The sequence below is a fragment of the Poecilia mexicana genome, unplaced genomic scaffold (genome assembly GCF_051168715.1).
Source record: "Poecilia mexicana isolate PSO_F unplaced genomic scaffold, ASM5116871v1 scaffold_23, whole genome shotgun sequence".
NCBI classification, from domain to species: Eukaryota; Metazoa; Chordata; class Actinopteri; order Cyprinodontiformes; family Poeciliidae; genus Poecilia; species Poecilia mexicana.
The window spans coordinates 16,069,536-16,083,580 of NW_028263392.1; the positions used below are offsets into that span (position 1 = coordinate 16,069,536).

General features: G+C 35.8%; 1 protein-coding gene and 1 long non-coding RNA gene across 2 annotated transcripts; both read left to right on the forward strand.

Annotated features, from left to right (window-relative positions):
* Positions 1 to 840: 840 nt before the first annotated feature.
* LOC106909182 (tetraspanin-8-like) lies at positions 841 to 4,696 on the forward strand. Its single transcript, XM_088003280.1, has 9 exons — positions 841 to 976; positions 1,714 to 1,767; positions 2,593 to 2,712; positions 2,797 to 2,871; positions 3,191 to 3,280; positions 3,478 to 3,579; positions 3,659 to 3,691; positions 3,794 to 3,877; positions 4,323 to 4,696. The coding sequence occupies exons 1-9, from the start codon at positions 917 to 919 to the stop codon at positions 4,413 to 4,415; spliced, it is 711 nt and encodes a 236-aa protein (XP_087859406.1). The 5' UTR covers positions 841 to 916; the 3' UTR covers positions 4,416 to 4,696.
* A 3,680-nt stretch (positions 4,697 to 8,376) lies between these two features.
* On the forward strand, positions 8,377 to 9,284 carry LOC106909184 (uncharacterized). The gene is made up of 2 exons (XR_001416021.2): positions 8,377 to 8,869; positions 9,049 to 9,284. It is a non-coding gene; the product is annotated as an uncharacterized LOC106909184 (long non-coding RNA).
* The last annotated feature ends 4,761 nt before the right edge of the window (positions 9,285 to 14,045 follow it).

Here is a 14,045-nt window from a genome sequence, read left to right on the forward strand (position 1 = left end):
AAATTTCCTCTTCTGAGTCATTTTAGATTTTTAATTAAAATATTTTTCTGACTTTGTTATCTAACCTTTTTGAAAGTTTTCTCCTGCTTTCGTGGCCTTTGTTTATTGGTTGTCAGACAGGAAGTGGGTAATCAGAGGGGCAAAGGTCAACAGACTGGGACTGAAACCTGCAACTAAGGCCTCTGTATATGAGACGCAGACGGTTATATTTCTGAAATCTAAACGCTCATTAGTGTAAAACCTTTATCCATGAAGCTGATTATGTCCATTTCTCTCATGTTTGTGCCAATCTTCTCTACTTTTCTCTTCTTGATGAAGTTTCCCTTTCAGCTGCCACTAAATGGGGTCACTGGTTTTGTTACCAGCAGAAATAATCTGACATCAGCAGCCAGAAATGTTTTTGAGCCAGTCGATGTCTCTCTCTTCATCTCCACCTGTTAGCAGGTTTTGGTTTTTCATTGCTGGTGTGAAAACCACATTCAGACGTTAACATTTAACTTCATCTTTAAACAGCCGAGCTCTGTTGTGGAAAAAAGTCAATGCTGATTTTGGCTTTTGCAGCTTTAAACCCTGGTGTGAGTCTATCAATGTCTCCAAAATTATTTTCCCGTTTTTGTGTATTATTGTTAAAAATATTTCTTTAATTCTGCTTGAAAAAGTATTGAAGCGTGGAAATGAAGTCCTCAAATTAATGAGGTAATTCACTGTTGTTGTTTATGAAATGTGTTTATTTTGATACTTCCTCATGCAGATCATTGGTCGGTTTCACTGATTGGCTGCAGATTTGCTCTAGATGTCGAAATGATTCATTTCACTGTTCAGATTCTCTGCAGACGGTTTTATTGACACTCACCTTTGTCTCTGCACAGTTCAGTTCTCTCTGTTTCTATGGCCTAGTCAAAGTAAGAGAGAAAGCATGGAAAGAAATAACTGCTGTCTGAAGAACGTTTTTATGTTGTTCACTGTCGCTTTTGGGGTAAGTAGAATCCTTTAATTTCATTTAATTGATAGTGTTGCTAACATTCTTCCTAAATAATTTTATATAATGTTCATTAATTAATAAAGTAAATTATTTTTACTTGAGACCAGCAAGTAAAAATAATCGGAACTTTGCTTTTAATGAAAATGTTTACATGAAAATGGTTTTCATAGCAATACATACTAGAAAGGAGGCAGAAATAAAAATATCAAAAAAATATCCATTTGCAATTATTTTGATATCTTCTGATATTTGATATTTATGTTTCTGTTATGTTTTTTGATGCGTAAAAAACAGTGACAGTCCTGGCCTCTGTCTATCCTTGATAAATATTCATAATTGTTCAACATCATCAGTTTTTCTGCACTAATCTGTCACTTTAATATTTACTGTAGTCTAAAGGAATCGGGAGGTTTTTCAATCACTTATTTGTCATAAATGTTTATGTCCAGCATCGTTCAGTCTGTGTCGCCCTCTAGTGTTTAATGCAGAAATTACAATTGTGACAACAAGCAGAAAAAATTACCATTTTTAAATTAACTTATTTAAAAACGTGATTTATGTGGATCAAATGTGACTCACCAAGTTAAAATATTACATTATGAAATATTTAATTACATGTAACACAGGATTTTTTTTTAATTTTCACAACCTTAGTTTTGGAAATGTGAATTTTTTATATATTATTTTTTCCCCTTGTTTTTGTTGACTAAATCTATGCATAACTTCTTTAGGTTTCTGGGATTCTGTTTATCTGCCTGTTATGCAACACTGGAGCTGAGAAAGTGGTAAAACACAACAAGCTTTCCTGTTAAATCTTCATATTTAAAGTTCTATCAGTCTCTGTTTCAGAAGAATATTTATTATCTGGGGAGATAATTAATATTTTCAAATGGGATCCTGTGAGTATTTGTGTTTAATATATAACCTGCTGTCTGTAAATCTTTGTATCATATTTTTATACATTTGTTTGTGACAAAACCTTCAGAAAAATTAATTTAAATTGTGTCTCTTCAGACTCACGTTAGTCCAGTCTTTCTCAAACTGTGGTCTGCAGACTTTAATAGTGCAGAAGAGGATATTTTGTTTCTGTCAAAGCAACTCGAGTCTGTTTTTTACTTTAATTGTGCTTCTAAATTATCAATAACCCTAAAATGTTATTAATACAAACACTTATAGCAAATTCTTTTGTATTTCCATGTGTTTGACATCAAATAACTCAGAATGCCCCAAGTGGAATTGTTCATGGCAATAAGTGAGTTAAGAGACTTATGGATTTATTTCAGGTTGTGTATATTGAGAGCTTGTGTTATTGTGGGGCAATTTAAATTTCCGTGAGTGTTTGTGAAATGGGTTAAGTGGTCGTTGGAGAAACTCAGATTTAGTCCAGTGATTTAAAGTTTCTCTGATGAACTAAAATCCAATAGTTTTTGGTCCAGTTAAACTTTTACTTTGAACGGAGGTCAATAATGCCAAGAACAACTGATGGTAAGATGCTGACTTCTAATCTGGCACCACATAACCTGGCTTCAGAATTAGATGGATGGATGTCGATCAATCATGTAACAATCAGTTTCAGCTGTAAGTTTTGTGTTTCTGCTCTCATTAATCAGATACAAAAACTGGACGCCCCCAGGAGGATGAGGCTCTGGGTGTTTGCCATCATGCTTCTTGTCATCTCCATTTTTGGCAGATGGGCAACATGGACCGAGAGTAAATGCTGCCTCAAAGTTGTACGTTCACCAGATCAAGTATTTCATTCAAATATAAATTTAAATGAATTTGATCATCGATTATCTACATTGTTTTCTGTGCAGTTTGCAGTGATCAATGGGATCGGAATGGTCGTCATGATCATCTTTGGGATTCATGTTGCTGTTTTTAAAAGCCAGGTAATTTACTGTGAGCTTTGTTTGGTACAGAAAAAATAAAGTTATTATGGTAGATGAGTGAGGGGAGCAGGCACTGAGCGGAAACAAGAAGTTTAATAAAAAGACAATAAAACACATTAAAATATTACATAAAAAGAGTTTGAATTTAAAAATCTAAACAAGATATGAAACCAATAAGCAGTCTCCCGTGATTCCAGCTAAGGAATCTGCAGTGACTAAACATAAATTTTATTTTTCTTTTCTGCTTTTCCTGATTTATGTTTGTATGAATTTTCTTTTCACACAGAGAAAATTGTCCAAAATAATTTTATCCTTTTAGGTCATGGAAAGAGGTCAAAGTTCTGAATTTGCCAATGAGATCCTGAAAAACGACGCAAAAAAAGAGGCGCTGAAAACCCGGCAAGAACATGTAAGACCAAAGGGCTCCCCCTGGTGGTGTGTTACAGGAGGCACAGGCACACATTTTCAATTGAAGACGCCATGGATACTAGCTTTTCTAGCCAAATAGTTACATAAAAATTAAAGCATCTGTTGCTGTTTTGTTTCAGAATATATTCTGTATTATTGGAATCTATAAAATCCTGATTTTAAAGTCTCGTGTTTCAGCTTCAGTGTTGTGGATGGACTGGAGTCGAGGACTGGGGCTCAGACATCCCTCAGTCTTGTAACTGCACATCTTCATATGAACAATGTAAACCCAGCCCACAGGTGAGCTTAAAAACGTTTCACAATTATATCATGTTTTTAATCTTATCTGCAAATCTTTGAAAATGTTTTTTCCTAACAGGGATCCGCCGGGCCACCGTACATCTACTCTGAGGTTTTGAGTCAAACATCGACTAATTAAGCCCTTTTATCTTCACCTTTCTGTCACACCTCCAGCCTACAATCCGTAACTTTCTTCCCACTTCCTCTTCTGCAGTCGTGCGGGAAAATCTTTGCAGCTGATGTCGAACATGTGGCAAATATCGTCCTCGGCATCCTTTTTGGATTTGCTATAGTTGCTGTAAGTTTTTTATTTCTCTCTTTTTTAAAATTGTTATCATGTATAAATGATGTGGAGGGAGAACAAGTGAAAAGTAGAATATGACCAGATAAAAAATGTCACAGCTGCTGGAAAGAACGTACATAAAATGGAGGCAGAGCAGGAGTTCATCTGACAGAATAAACTCAGACCATCAGGATCTGAGAACATCAACGTCTTCATCCGTTTGATTCTCCTGGATCAAAGAACAAACTCCTATGACTGCCTCCATATTGAATGAAAATACCCAAGTACAAATACAGATTTCCTGAAACAGTCTGTATTACAGCTAATCTGAAGACACCCTGTTGTCCCAGACGATGTTCAGGGTCAAATCAACAGCAGAACATCTTTGTTTAGCGCGTCATATTGTGAGAATAGAAACCTCCTTTATTCTGATCACTTGTTTGTCTACTTGCTCTTTCAGATGATATGTTTGATCATCACCATCAAAATGATTATGCAGATCAGTCGTCATGACAACGTCAGACAAACAGATATTGAAATGAGGGTTTATTAAAGTTAATATTTTGGAGGGTTTTGAGCCAGAATGCAAGAATATTATTCTCACTTTTCCGTTGTTTTAGTAAAAACTTTGACATGAAAATGCTTTGCAGACCCCACAATGTATTTTATTCTGATTTAATTTCATTTCTAAATGTTTGCCAGTGTTGGAAAAACTGCTTAGCCTTAAAATGTTCCTGTTCTGTTTGCAGAATCTTTAAAATGTTTTTAAATTCAATATAAAGAAAAAAAAACGGTTTTCTGAACGATTTATTAATAAAACGAGTTTATTTTAAACCTGAAATCTGTTTTTCTGTAGTAACATCTGGTTACCACAAGGTGGCAGCAGTAAAATCTGTTTGGATTTTTTTCTTCTTTAAAAGCAGAAAACATGAAAAAATATGCTCAGCTTAAATTCTGAAAAATGTTAATATTTTTTGATTATCAGGAACTTAAAAAGCTTTTTAAATTTTATGTTAAGTATAAATAAAAACATATGTATCTATACATATATTTTTTATCTAACCTTTTGTTTTACTAATTAGGCCCGAGCAGCTAAGCGCTGCGAAGGCCTATTGTTATTGAAATTAAAACCTGTTTCATAAAGTTCTGGCCAACAAATTAAACTAAAAACAACAAATGGTTAAGCAGAAGGAAAAGCTTTAAAATAATTAATTTTTCTTCAGTTCATATGGAATTAAACTGGTTTTGATGGTTTATTGATTTCTGGTAAAACTGGAGATTAAAATAGGAAAAACAACTGAACCCAAATGGTTTCCTCCTCTTCATCGTCGAGCTCCAGTTTCCTTTTCCCGATTTGCATCTCCATTTTGTTTATGTATAAATTAAAGGTTTTTTATGCCTTAATGTGTTTAATAGATTTTTTTTTCTTAAATTTTGCTTGAAAAACATCTTGAGTGGAAATGAGACATTTTTAAAACCCGTCTTGTTGAATTTATTTACTCATGCCGCTGCGTTTCATTGTGACTTCCTTGTGCTGATCTTTGATCGTTGGCTCCGTGTTGAAATGGTTCCCCTCATTGTTTGTGGCATAAGAGCTCATTGTAACGGGACGAGTTCTCTGTCTCTCAACTGTCTAGTCAAAGTAAAACAGAAAAATGGGGAAAATTAACGGATGCATGAAGGCTGTTTTTATCGCCTTCAATGGATTGTTTGCCGTAAGTAAAATCACTTTAAATTACTTATTATTTACGCAGACAGTTTTGAACTAATGTTCTTTTCAAAGCACATGGAATAAATAGTAATTAATGAGAGAAACTTAAGTCCAGCAGGTAAATATAATTATACTTTGAGTTTTTGTTTTTCATAAAAATTGCAACAAAAAAATGCTAAAAAGGAGAGTTATGAAGAAATGAAAAAAAATCACAATTATTTTGTTTTAATATTCAAACACTAATATTTGTGTTTCTTATATTTTATTTATTATTAAATTATTTTTCTTCGTGTAAGAGTGGTAATCCAGGCTTTATCTATTTATTTAGTTATAAGAAATTAGTTTTTCATGTCAGTACATGTAGGAGTCACTGTATATTCTTGATAAAACTTATTTTCTCCAGACTTTAATCTGGACTCTATTTCATACTTATGGAGTATTTTATGAGTTTCTAACTCCGTCGGTCTCTTGTGGTTTACTACAGAAATTACAAAAATGTGACAACAGAAGCAGAAAATAATTTTTCAGTTGATTTATTTAATCTAAGAACAGATTGCTGGATTAAATGCTCTTCTATCAAACTATTCATTATATTGTGTTTCCTTCAGTCATAAAACTTTTGCTTTGTGAATCTGAATCTTTGGTTGAATAAATTTGGGCATTCCTCTTCCTTTAGGTTTTGGGAGTCGCTTTAATCTGGCATTTAATATTAGCTGGGATTCAGCAACAGGTAAAACACACAAAAAATTAGTGTTAAAAATCAAGAGATGAATTCAGATATTTTAAAGTGGGAACCTGTGGAGAGTTTGTGTGTTAAATATAAAGTGTAACCTGCTGTAGGCAACGTTCTCGGTTCTTTGTTTTGTAAGATTTGCTGAGACTCGTCTGTTTGCTCTGCGGTCAGGTTGAAGCCTGGCTGCTCGCATCGAGAGCAAATTCCTCCTCAAAGTTGTATGAAATTCATGTAATTTATGCAAACAAAAAGTTAATAATGGATTGAAAATTAAGTTGATTTGATATTGTTTTCTGTTCAGTTCGCAGTTTTGATGGGGATTGGAATGGAAGTCATGCTAATCTGTGGAGTTGTTGTCATTGGTTGGATAATCCAGGTAATTACTAAAAGCTGTGAAGACAGATCAGTCTGTGAGGTTCAGCTGGTAAGACAGGCATCGTGATGACTGTCTGTAATCAGGGTGGAGCATCAGAGCGGTTAAAGACCAGGGATGTCCAAAGTGTGGCTCTGGGGCCATTTACAGCCTTTGGAAAGATTCTGTGTGGACCTTTCATACATATCATCTTTTATACATATTTTATAAATATGTATAAAAGATGTAATCTCTATCAGTTGTCAATTATAAATAATTCACTTTTACTACAAAATAGAAAGGGAGGTGGCGGCACCCATTCATTAAACTGGGCTAAATGAGAGGAAAAGAAAAGGAAAACAGGGACTCGTATCATGTTCTTTTATCCTAAAATACATCTACAATAATTTACAAATTATTTCTGCTGGTGCATTTCATCAAAATATTGTATATTTAGTTCGTTTTTACTTTTTCATAACAAAAGATACAACATTTCTGTTGCCGATGGCAACTTTATCTTTTACGTTAACTGAGGCTACATTTACGACTCAGCCTGAAGTCGTAAACTTCAGGCTGAAGAAATGTGTTTTATGAAATCAGATTCTGTTTTTCGCGTGGTCGTTCATGTTTCCAAATGTAAGCGACTTGTATGTGAACTGCAAGCGACCCGAAAATGTCCCGCATGAACAGTAGAGGACGCAGTAACGTCACAAGTAGAGAGCGCTTAGAAGAAGAAGAAGAAGAAGAAGAAGAAGAAGAAGAAGAAGAAGAAGAAGAAGAACTCTATGTTTGCGGAAGTAAACATGGCTGCTAATGGTGGAGCTTATCTTACAAATTTAAAGTTAAATCGTAAGATAACTTTATGAAACCAACACAGTAACAACTTAATCCTCATCATAATCCGCCATCGTTGCTGTTTTTCTTGTATCAGGACACAGAATAGGGACGTTTGTCAAATATCAGTGACGTTCAGGTTGCATGAATGCGACCTGAACTTTGACTAATTTGGAAAGATCGGATTTAGAACCACATCTCAGAGGCCTGCGTCGCATTAGTTAAAAATCCGATCTCTGTTGTTTGCATTATGGCAAAACAATAAGAATCGGGTCGTTTCAGGCTGCAGTGTGAACGTAATCAGCCACACAGACACAATGAAGTCACTGTTTTTATTTATTTCTGTCAAGTGCCAGAATAAGAACGATTGAGTGGCAGAACGCCACACCAAAGTAATGTAAGCATCTTTTGTAATGAGTTTCTGCTCTGCATACAGAGTCTCTGATGGCCACAAGATATGAAGGGTTGCAAGTGGAGAAGCAAATATCCTTCACACATAAAATCAGCATCACTATGCATAAAGTTTGTGTTTAAACCTCTTTACTAAACAAAAATGGTGGATGAACTCAGTTTAGCAATCCTCTTATATTTTTCATCATCACTCGGGTAGGAGGCTTTTCAGGTTAAGCAACTATGGAAGCTGAGAGTGGACATTTTCTGCACGTACTTTCTCCCGATGATTTTCTCAAAATAAGGAGTTAATCTAGAGCAGGGGTGTCAAACTCCAGTCCTCAAGGGCCGCTGTCCTGCAGTGTTTAGATGTGCCACAGGTAAAAAACAGTGGAATGAAATGGCTTAATTACCTCCTCCCTGTGTAGATCGGTTCTCCTGAGCCTTGCTAATGACCTAATTATTCTTTTCAGGTGTGGTGCAGCAGAGGCACATCTAAAAGTTGCAGGAAAGCGGCCCTTGAGGACTGGAGTTTGACACCCCTGATCTAGAGAAAACAAAAAGCATTTGGAAATAATTTCCCGACAGTTTTCTAGAGATGGCAGGTTAATGTTGAGAAAACCAGGTGGAAAGTTTATACACATACAACCGCTTTCAGTAACAGTGTCACGCTCAATTGATTGTTTTTAATTATTATTTTGAAGCTAAGAGAACAACTAACCTTTATCTCTATAAACTGCCGTCATAATGACGAAAATCTTAAAAAATGAGACCTGAAACGAATAAGCAGTCACTGATTTCAGCTTCTGCAAATAAAAATGAACTTTGAATGATCTTTTTGTTTTGACCTTGTGCACCTTTAACTTCACCATTCAATCACATTTCCAGCACTGCACTCTCCTGCGGTGTTGTGAGAAAACCTCTTGGACATGTTCTCAAACGCTCCACATTTACTTGTGGATCACGTCTGGATTGTATTTCATTGCTGTAAGTTTTGCTCACGTTTTCTGTTTTATTGTAAAGACAGAAAAACTTAAGGAGAAAAATACTTTTTCTTTACATTTATCAAGTGAAAATTGCATCACATTCGTTTCTAAGAACAGAAACCTTCCTGTTGTTCTGGCCTCGTCTCTCTTTTCACCACATTTATCTGCTTGTTCTTCCAGATGATGGGCTTGATCTTCTCAGTCATCATGGTGAAGCAGATCCGTCCCACCGGATCAGATCGGATCCGTCAACGCCGTCACACCGTCGGAGCAGCTGTAGAAATGACCACTGACTGAAATGAAGCTCCGTGTTCTGGACGTCTGTGACTCCATGCAAAACGTTATTTCCTCAGATTATTTGCCATAAAATGTTTTGCTTTTAAAACAGAACCCATTAAACTTGTTGCAATCATCAATGTTGATGTATTTTATTATTTTAATGCTGCAGAATCAAATGTTGAATTTAAAAATTGCTGTTCTGCATATTTTTGTAAACCATTAAAACTAAATGATCAATAATTAAGTTTTTTAAAGAAATGTTGTTGCAGTGATAACTCCTTTTTAGTATCTAATCTCTTTCTCAGTTCTTAAACATATCAGCATTAATTAATTCATTTCTGAGTAAGCTAACTTTAATTATGGTTTAAAATAAACTTTTTAATTCAATTTTGTTTCTTTTTTAAATGATCCAAAACTTTTGTGGTTTTTTTAGTTGCTTTCTCGGGAAATCTGACTTTATACGGTCACAGATTCTTGCTTTCTTTTACTTCGGAGCATCACATTGATGGTTTATTGACATTTTTAAATGGGAGGCCGTGTAAAACATGTATTTTAAAATATTTTCAGGATAAATGTCAGAAACTAACTTTTAAAAAATACTTTTTAAAAGTTTAAAACCTTGAAATTTTAATACTTCCTTACAAGAAGTGTCCTTTGCATATTTAAATAAATATTTACTTTAATAAATCAGGCGATTTTTCTGTAGTAACATCGAATTGCCACCAGATGGCAGCATTGGCGGATAATTGGTACTTTTCAAACTTAAACTTTTCTCATTTTAATCACAAAATTCAAATGAAATGAAACATAAGTGACTCTCCGTTTATTTATATTTTGCTAAAAGTGATTTTTCTTTGGCAAAATATGACCTTTAATTTGGGAAAGTTATGAAATCAAAGTTTCATTTGGAGTCTAAAAGACACCGAGTTCCGGTTTTTCATTCTCTTTGAGACCTAAAGTAACATTCCGACTTTATTCTCATAATGCTACGATTTTTGTCATATTTTATTAACTTTATTCTTGTATTATTTCAGTTTTATTATGATTTTATTCTCGAAATATTTTATTTGTGTATTGTTTTGATTTTATTCTCATAATGTGGATCTAAAAATGCCACCACAGTATTTTTTTTGTTTTTTTTATCATTTGCAGTGCGGCATGTTAATCTGTGTGTATTTGTAGTGCTTTCCTGAGGTGTTTTAGTGTTGACAGTTAAAACAAGTTGAGTGTCCTATTCCCAAAATAGGGGTTGAATTGTTAGTCGGATAAACTCCAACACTTTTACGGTCCATGTCTATGGACAAACACTTGTTCTCTTTTACATGCATGTTGAGGTTGAACCTTTGGAGTGAGCTCCGAAGCTTCAAGTGCTAAAATTGTGTGTAAACTCTGTTACAACAGTTCTGACACCCGGGTAGTGTAACAGATCGCATACAATGTCGGTACATATCGGTTATCGCCGATAACTGTCTCAATTTCAGTTGAAGTGGTTTCAAAGGGATTGTCAAGTTTACTTTGTAAAAGTGCAAAGAATAATATTAATTGTTTGATTGTCAAGTTACCATAGTTACAATCAAAGGTTTAGTCCTTTCCTTGTATTTAAACTCAGCTTGTTTACTAATACAAGTCAGCAAATACAAAAAACGCAATCTGGAAGTTAACAACAGCGCTGGTCGTCATTGCTGACTCCTGGTTTATTTTCTCTTCAGATTGTGTCAACTCTGTTACAGCAGTTCTGACACCCGGGACCTGTAACAATAATATTCCAACTTTGTTCTCAAAATATTATGACTTTATTTTTGTAATATTAGGACTACTCTTGTAATGTTATGACTTTATTATCATTTTTTTAGTGTTTAATTCTTTAGTAATATTCCATAGTAGCTCAAAAACACATTTTAAATGATAAAAACTGAGGCAAACCACCTTTCAATCTGTAGAGACTCACACGGAGAGAGAAAACAGCAGTTAGACGCTTTATTGGACCGAGAATTTGGCGCTCGGACACCGGCAGAAGACGTGTAGTCTTCCCCCGGCCCCGGACACTGGTGGTGGGGTGGTGGAGCACCACCTGGAGAGGAAGGAGCCTGCAGGGAGCCTGGAAGATGCCTGGCAGGATGAGGGTGGAGACGGGGAGGAGGTGGGTCGAAGCACGGCTGCAGCTGGTGAATCTGTGGTTGATGGAGCTCTTGCGAGGTGATTGGCTGGAGCAGAGCGACGATCTGGACCTGGTTGGCTGAGGCGTGGTAATCGATGATGACAGAAGGCGGAAGAGAGTCTCCCAGGTTGAATTTACACCTAGGCTTCATATTTTATGTGTATCCAAAGTAAAAACTGTCAAAAGTTATGCTTCAGTTCATTACTGAGGATTTTTTCAAAGCACCAAAGAGTCCAAGTTTCATTTATCTGATATTCTGCAACTATCAGACAAAGAATGACAGGATTTCCTGTCAATCTGCACTCTGAATGATAAAGTAATTATGACATTTCCCCTTGAACTTATGTTCAGTTGAACCAGGAAAACACAGTGAGGTTGGTGTTTGGAGACTTTTCTTAATGTCTGCCTTTGAATAACAGATCATATCTAAATGTGTTCAAATATTTCCTGAACAAATGCACTTTGTTTTCTTTGTATGGACTTCAGACAGACTTCCTGAAGCAGTTCACAGTTCACGAAGTGCTAATCTAGGTTGGACGCTGCAGATCTAGAAGTTTGTTTTGATTTCAGACTAAATTAAAGGCCAGCTGTAACCCAGGAAAAAGATCATTACCATCTCGGTCCACAGTAACCCATGAGAAGTCCAACCATGTTTCGTGTTTTGGAGCATAAATGTTTCCCCTCATCTGAAAGACAGTTTGAGTTCAAACTGTTTCAGCTTTAAGGTGAAACCTGCTGTGCTGCCAGCAGTCCAAACCAAGGAGAAGTTCTCAGTTTATGATGCCCAATTCTGTTCAAACTTACTGTAAAATACCACAAACATTTAAGGTCTGGACTTTTACTTTATCAGCCATTCTGTTGTGGATTGGCTGGGATGATTGACCAGGTCAGTAGTGGGCAGTGCTACCTAAAAAGTTAGCTGTGATAACCTCAGAGTGTTTTTCCTCCTGATAGTCCAGTAGATTTGGTTCCATTGGGACCAAAACTGCAACATCTGTTCCATCTCCAGCTGCCGTGGTTCTTTCTCACTGCAGGCAAACCAACTAAACCCTTTGAAAAACCAGTTCCCCTCCTCGCCTGTGGGGGCGCTGCACCAAGAACCACTGAAGGAAAAGACATGAATCGACACAAAGCGCAACTTCCTTTCTTCACAAAAGGTAAACAAAAATGGAGTGATGGCAGATTTCTCCTGCTAACGCTAGGCTAGCACATTTGCTTTGGTTGCATTTACCCAGAGTGCCTTACACTGAAGTCCACTTCCTGCTTTTGGTGCGGTCTCCGGTCCTCTTGGCACACCAGAGTTCACTTCACAAACCGAGACAAAGGTTTGTCATTTGGTGCATTGCAATAATGGTGGGGATGGGATTACAGGAAATGGAAGTGCTGCGTAGACAATCTTCACTCACTTCAAAATAAGAGCGCGAATATAAACATCTAACTACTTCAAGAATTAACAGGTGGTAACCAAAAACTTCAACACAAGAGTAGTTCACCAAATATTTGGGAAGCTAAGTATGCTAAATATTTTCAGAGTTAGCTAAAATGCTAAAGTGCTAAATAAAAAATTAGCTCCGTTATTAGCGCTTTAGCATGTAAGCAGAAGTACGCCCACCACTGGTCTAGATCTTTCTTCAGTTCTTCCAAACAAGCCAGCCTTGTTCAGTGTTTTTTGATTTGAACTTTAACCTTTAAGGTTGGAGTCTTAGAAGGAACCGTCGACTTTTGGCTGAACCTGTCAGGACTCCAGTCTGATCAGGAACAAAACAGATTTTATTAACACTAAACATCAATGCAGCAGTAACTATAGAATGCTACAGTTAAACACTTAAATCTTAAATATTTTATGCATTTGAAACCACATTGATGTAGAAAATAAATACAGTTGAGAGTGAATCTGCCATCCTTACCATGGAAATGCAGTTATGAAAAATCTCCACTATAAAAACCCATTCATGTTAATTCCTCTGCTTTGGTGCAAAGGAAAATGTCAGAGTCATGTTGCATGTAGGATATTAAATAATTCATACTTTATTAACCTATTAGTTAAAGTTTTGTTTTAATTTAAAGTTAAGGTTTGATGGAAATAATCAGGACAAACTGGAAAAAGACAATTCATGGCTGTAATGAGATTCTGTATTTATTTTATGCCTTTTTGCTGATATTGGCGACACCTGCAGGGCATTCTGGGAAAACCTGGTTGTAAGGTAATTGGAGACATATGCTTTCTTGATTTTTACACCTACAGTTTCTAAACATTTGAGGAATGCTCAATATTAAAATATATATATATTTTTTCTGCGGCTACTTTCCAGTTCACTATATTTACTTTTCACGCTGAATGAGTCAAACCATAGGTTAACTTTGGCTTTGTTTCCTGAACAAAAAGAAAACGTCTTTGCACATGAGAACATTTCCAGACATGCATGAATGTTTACACTGTTCTGTTTAATCCCATAAAATCACAACATTCCAGCCCCTGTTTCTGCCTGTCACACATAAAAACTCTCCAAATGCAGCAAATCTGTGATCAGTAAGAACAACAATCATTAAAGCAGCTTTTGTTAATGCTTTAACTCTCCACTGGTTGATTTGATCTTCTCACAGATTTTAGGGTGCGGTTGTCAAAGCAGAACAAACTGTGAAGAAGTAAGACGTCAGAAGCTTTGAATGACCCACAAACAGAGGAAGGAAGATTAAACAAAAAATGTACTTATGAAGTATCCATTCAAGAAAAAACTCA